General features: G+C 39.5%; 1 protein-coding gene across 2 annotated transcripts in view; it reads left to right on the top strand.

Moving 5' to 3' along the window:
- drd2l (dopamine receptor D2 like) overlaps nt 1–4,322 on the top strand; it is a 42,869-nt gene extending 38,547 nt beyond the window's left edge. For both annotated transcript variants that reach the window (XM_050046776.1, XM_050046777.1), the window contains exon 8: nt 3,236–4,322. In XM_050046776.1, the coding sequence (XP_049902733.1) occupies nt 3,236–3,432 (197 nt within the window). In that variant the 3' untranslated portion in view covers nt 3,433–4,322. The remainder of the gene's footprint in view (nt 1–3,235) is intronic.
- The last annotated feature ends 735 nt before the right edge of the window (nt 4,323–5,057 follow it).

Below are 5,057 nucleotides of genomic sequence, written 5' to 3'. Positions count from 1 at the left end.
TTGATTTGATTGTTGATTGCAATCAGCTGTGAGGCGGAGTGATACATACACAGTGAAATAACCGTGATGTTGTACCTCCAATATCATCACGGTTTTACTGTCTCTCGACCAATCAGATTGCAGGGCCGGAACTAATTGTTGTATAATGCTTAATTATTCTATGTTAATTCTAACTCACATTACATTTCATATTTGGCGTGTGATTGTGTTCATGTCTCCATGTCTTCATAGAGATGTAAAGTTATTATTTAAAGTTTTTATTTAAAGAACAAACAACAAAAACAAAGCAAATGTTAATCTGATTGTATAATACCTTTTCGTACAGGGCTCAGAGCGCGTCGTGTAGTGATCACAGCTCACTGGTGCTGCTGCTCAGTGCCTTTTTTTCCACCTTACCTTCACCCTGATATGAAATCAGCCTAATCATTACCAAAGTTAAACACACAACGCATATGCATTTCTCTCATGGTCAGCTCTGATCACGGGTCTTCTCAGATCCACTTGGTTATTACATGTAATGATAAACAGACCTGGAACAAGTGGTAATAGAATGGGACCCAACACACATTTGATAGCAGGGTTGGTGGTAGGGGTGGGCGATATGGCCCTAAAATAATATTAAGATACTCCAGGGTATTTTTGCAATAATTATATTCTTGACAATTTGACAAATTAGTAAAAAATATTATTATTCATTGAAGAAAGTAAAATTGCAAGAAAATAAGTGACATAGTTTTACATGTCAACAGTTTGCCCTCAAATATTCAGTACTTTAGTTTGTGAACAACAACAGTAACTCAGAGTGAGATTCAGATTCTGTATACAATATTAATAGTTCAACAAAATAAAACCTACCACAAATTACATTTAAACAGCTCCTAAATACAAAAAAAGTAATGTATGACGCTGTGCTGCTGCCGGAGGAGCCGCTGAATGAGTTCCCTCTGAGCGCTGAAAACATGTCTGTAATAATTCCGCTTTCAGCCATGCTTGTTGTTGCCGTGGGTAACAGTATGACGTCAATATGTCAACAAGTTGAAATATTGCCAAGTATCACAACAAATTTTTCACATGATATTAAAAATTATACCAGTATTATCATGAACGAGATGATATGGCTCAGCCCTAGTTGGTGCTTTAATCCCAACCTCCTTTGATCCACATGTGAAACTCCAAACATCCATGCTCAGGCTGCCTCTAGTTTCTGTGGATAAAAGCACTATACATATAAGATGAAGCAGCAATTAAAATGAAGCCAGGTAAACTCACTCTCTATTACCTGAGGCATTGTGTAAGATGTGCACATTACAAGAGCATCTCCTTTATTGCCTCGGTCTGTATTCTTGTAGCAGGAAGAACAACAACCTCTGACTTAAAGAGGACAGATACTCAACCTGAAAGTCTGTTTAAAATGATTTTGTTTTTCAGTGACAACAATGAGCCTATTCCAGATGGAAGGTTTTGAATGTATATTTGGAAAGTTTTACTTGTTTTAGTAAGAGACACACTGGTGAGTAGAAGACAACATGTACACCACTTGTTTTGCCTCCTGCAGAGAATCAATTCCAAAGAAAAAGTCAATCCCTGTACACACTCAACACCTCTGCCTGAGAAAGGTCCCTGAGACCGAAACATCGACTCTTTCTGAATGTATGCAGGCAGCGGCATTAAGTGTGTGCTGAAATTGACTTTTTTATGGCTCTTTACTTGATTGTATTTTGTGGTCTGCCTCATCTGTTTTGTGATTAATGTGACTTGGCTGCTGTAACACTGATTGGGACTGATGAAGCTCTGTGTTTATCTATTTACGTTATTTCAGCAGTTTTGTGATTCTTTGCAAAATACAAATGCAGAGGTTGGCGGGATATTGTATTTGTGATGTCTCTGCACATTTTGTGCCACAACAACCCAAATGCCCGAAAAAATGCTGGCATTGTACGTTTCTGCAAACCCCAGATGTATTGCATTTGTGTGTGATTATATAACAAATACATTGAAACTATGTTAAAACTTATCAGCAGTGCTATATGTTTATGTTTATGGTTATGGTTAGGCACAAAAAAAGATCATGTTTTGTCTCTAAATACCCAGTTTTGGTTCCGTCAAAATATCCCCAAAGATCCAAGGGGGATTCTCCTCAGAGCAATCCCTTAAGGATTAGAGGGGAGGGCAAAAATGTATCTATTACAAATCCTCTTGTGGACTGCAGTTAAATGTATCACAATGAGATGGTTGAATCCTGAACCTCCAGTGCACAACATCTGGATTAAAAAAATATGGGAACTGTATGAGATGGAACAAATCACATATGCACTGACGATGCAAAGACCAAAATACTTTTTCTACTCTTTTTACTCATGAGTGTACATGTAGTCAATCAGGTATGTTTGTATGTAGACATATACACATTTATTTAGTTATCATTATGAATTGTATATTATTTTCTTTCTTTTTCCTTGCAAGTTTGAATCTCAGGTACATCTTATCACACTTGAACACACTTCAACAGATGTTACGGCAGCTGAAAACTTTGCACAATGATCAAAGTACTGTACTATATGAGCTATGTAAAAACTGTATTAGGTCAAAAAAAAGAAAAGAAAGAAAAATCCCAGTTTTCGTGGCACAGTCCCGACAGGAAATGTAGAGTTGTCTCGGTACAAAAACAGCCGCTTTTTGTGGCACTATCCTGACAGGAGACGCAGCTATGTCTCGGTATAAACATGGGCCCATCCCGGCAGTAAAGGCAGAGATGTCTCGGTAACAAAAAACAGTTGTTTTCCGTTGCACTTTTCCAGCAGGTAATTCAGCGATGTCGGTAATAAAACCAACTGATTTTTGTGGCACTATCCCGGCAGAATATGCAGCTATCTCCCCGTAAAAACAACAGCTTTTTGTGGCACTATCCCTGGTGGCAAAACAGCGATGGGTCCCTGAAAACTAGCAGTTTGTTGTTTGCTGGTCTTAAACAGTGGTCTGCAGCTTAGCAGCTGTCTTGCCTAGATATCACGCCATCGATCATCCCCTCTCCCTCCACTTGACAAAGTCAGCTCATATACTACATGACTTAAGAAACATTGATATGATATATGAAATATACAAATGTACTGTATTCATGGTTTGCACAAACGTACAATGCCAACATTTTGGTTTTGGTGACTGGGCTGGTCACACACAAGCAAAAAAACCATGCATACACTCATTGTCTAATTCCCTTCCTGTCCCTGTTTCTAAGGTGTGTTCATCATCTGCTGGCTGCCTTTCTTCCTGACCCATGTGCTGAAGGCCCACTGCAGGAGCTGCTGTATCTCGCCCTCACTGTACAGCGCCGTCACCTGGCTTGGATACCTCAACAGCGCTGTCAACCCTGTCATCTACACCACTTTCAACATCGAGTTTCGCAAAGCCTTCATCAAGATCCTGCACTGCTGAGAGCTGGAGAAATGAGAGGCAGCAACTGTCAAGGAAAAAAAAAAGAAGCCAGACGTTGGTTTGAGATGCGAGGTGAGAGAAACAAGGAGAGAAGAAGTAGTTGTCAGTTTTGGTACACAGGAAGGAGGGAGGGTGGGGCAATAGATTGGATGAGTGATGAGTTAGTGGTAAAAGCTTCCTGGGAAATTAAAGACGAGAGAAATGTAACCGGCAGTCTAGACGAGACTGAAGACAGCAAACATGGCATACAGAGGGAATAAAGACAGGCAAAGACAGAACCAGACAATCACACCAAGAGAGTGTGTGACAAGTAAAAGACAGCTGCGAGAACAGAACCAAGACTGGAGACATTTATGGAAGACACCCACTGTGTTGTACATACAGTCTGAGAGGAATATATGTGAGGACTGATCTCTCCGCAGCATCCAGACTGACAGACTCCCTAAGACGTGACTGTTTTTCCAATACTTGCTGTGTCAGACTTCTGCTGTTGTATTTTACTGTATTTTACTGTGATCTCTGCAAACAGCATCTTGTTATTTGTTCGTATGTGCTCGTCTTTCTCAGAGGACTGGAACAGCTCTCATAGCCACGGCTCGATCCTTTTTCACACTCTTTGAAAACCTGAAGTTGTATAAAGAAAGAATTATTGATTTGGTTATTAAGCGAACATACAGCATCAGCAGACAGTGAAGAGAGTGCTCATTTTATTTAATGTGTCCATTTTTTGCTTTCAATAAGTGTGCATACATGTGGAATTTGGTGTTGTAAATAATTTTACAGACTGAGAGTAGGCATCACAAGTATTGTACAAACCACTAATAATAATAAACATTTTCTTTCATTGCTTATTTTGTTAATTTTGCGCATTTTATTTATCTAAAATGATTTTTTCTTTACCCACGGTGCTTAGTATACTCTGTTTTTTTAGTGAAATAAAATTAAATAAGTAGAATAGAACAAATGTAATGCATGAATCAATGTCTGGAGCTGATTCTGTGGACATTGTCCAAGGACTTGTGTAAAGTTAGTATTCAGACAGGAACACTCAGCATTTCAGATAAGACTTGCTTTAAAGCCTTCATCATCCCGGCTATCAATACGATAAAAATTTTGCCATGGGCTTTTTCCCTGTTTTTGATAATCTTCTAAGACTAGTCCATACCCACTGGTAGCTTTGTCACCTTCTACCTATGCCAATCCTCAATGCCTATTTGCAGTTTCACATAGACTGACCACGTCAGTGAGTAGAAAAACATGGGACAGGGGCGTCGGTGGCTTAGTGGTAGAACAGGCGCCCCATGTACAATGCTGTTGCTGCAGCGCCCCGGGTTCAACTCCAGCCTGTGGCCCTTTGCTGCATGTCCTTCCCTCTCTCTCTCCCCCCTTCACGCCCAAAAAATATCTTAAAAAAAAAAAAAAAAAAAAAAAAACGTGGGACAGACAGAATGACTGACTGACAGTTTCTGTGATTATGTACAGCATACCATACCATGACTTAGTCATACCAAAAATTAGACACAAACATTCAGTCATACAGCGATTGGTCACATTTTAGCCATGTTTAAGCATTTTTCTGTTGTTATAGCGCCACCCAGTTGCCAATTAGAGTTAAATTTCTCCAG

The sequence above is a fragment of the Epinephelus moara genome, chromosome 6, assembly GCF_006386435.1.
Source record: "Epinephelus moara isolate mb chromosome 6, YSFRI_EMoa_1.0, whole genome shotgun sequence".
Taxonomy (NCBI): domain Eukaryota; kingdom Metazoa; phylum Chordata; class Actinopteri; order Perciformes; family Serranidae; genus Epinephelus; species Epinephelus moara.
The sequence above is the reverse complement of the archived record's forward strand: the minus strand, read 5'-3'. Positions and strand labels throughout refer to the sequence as shown.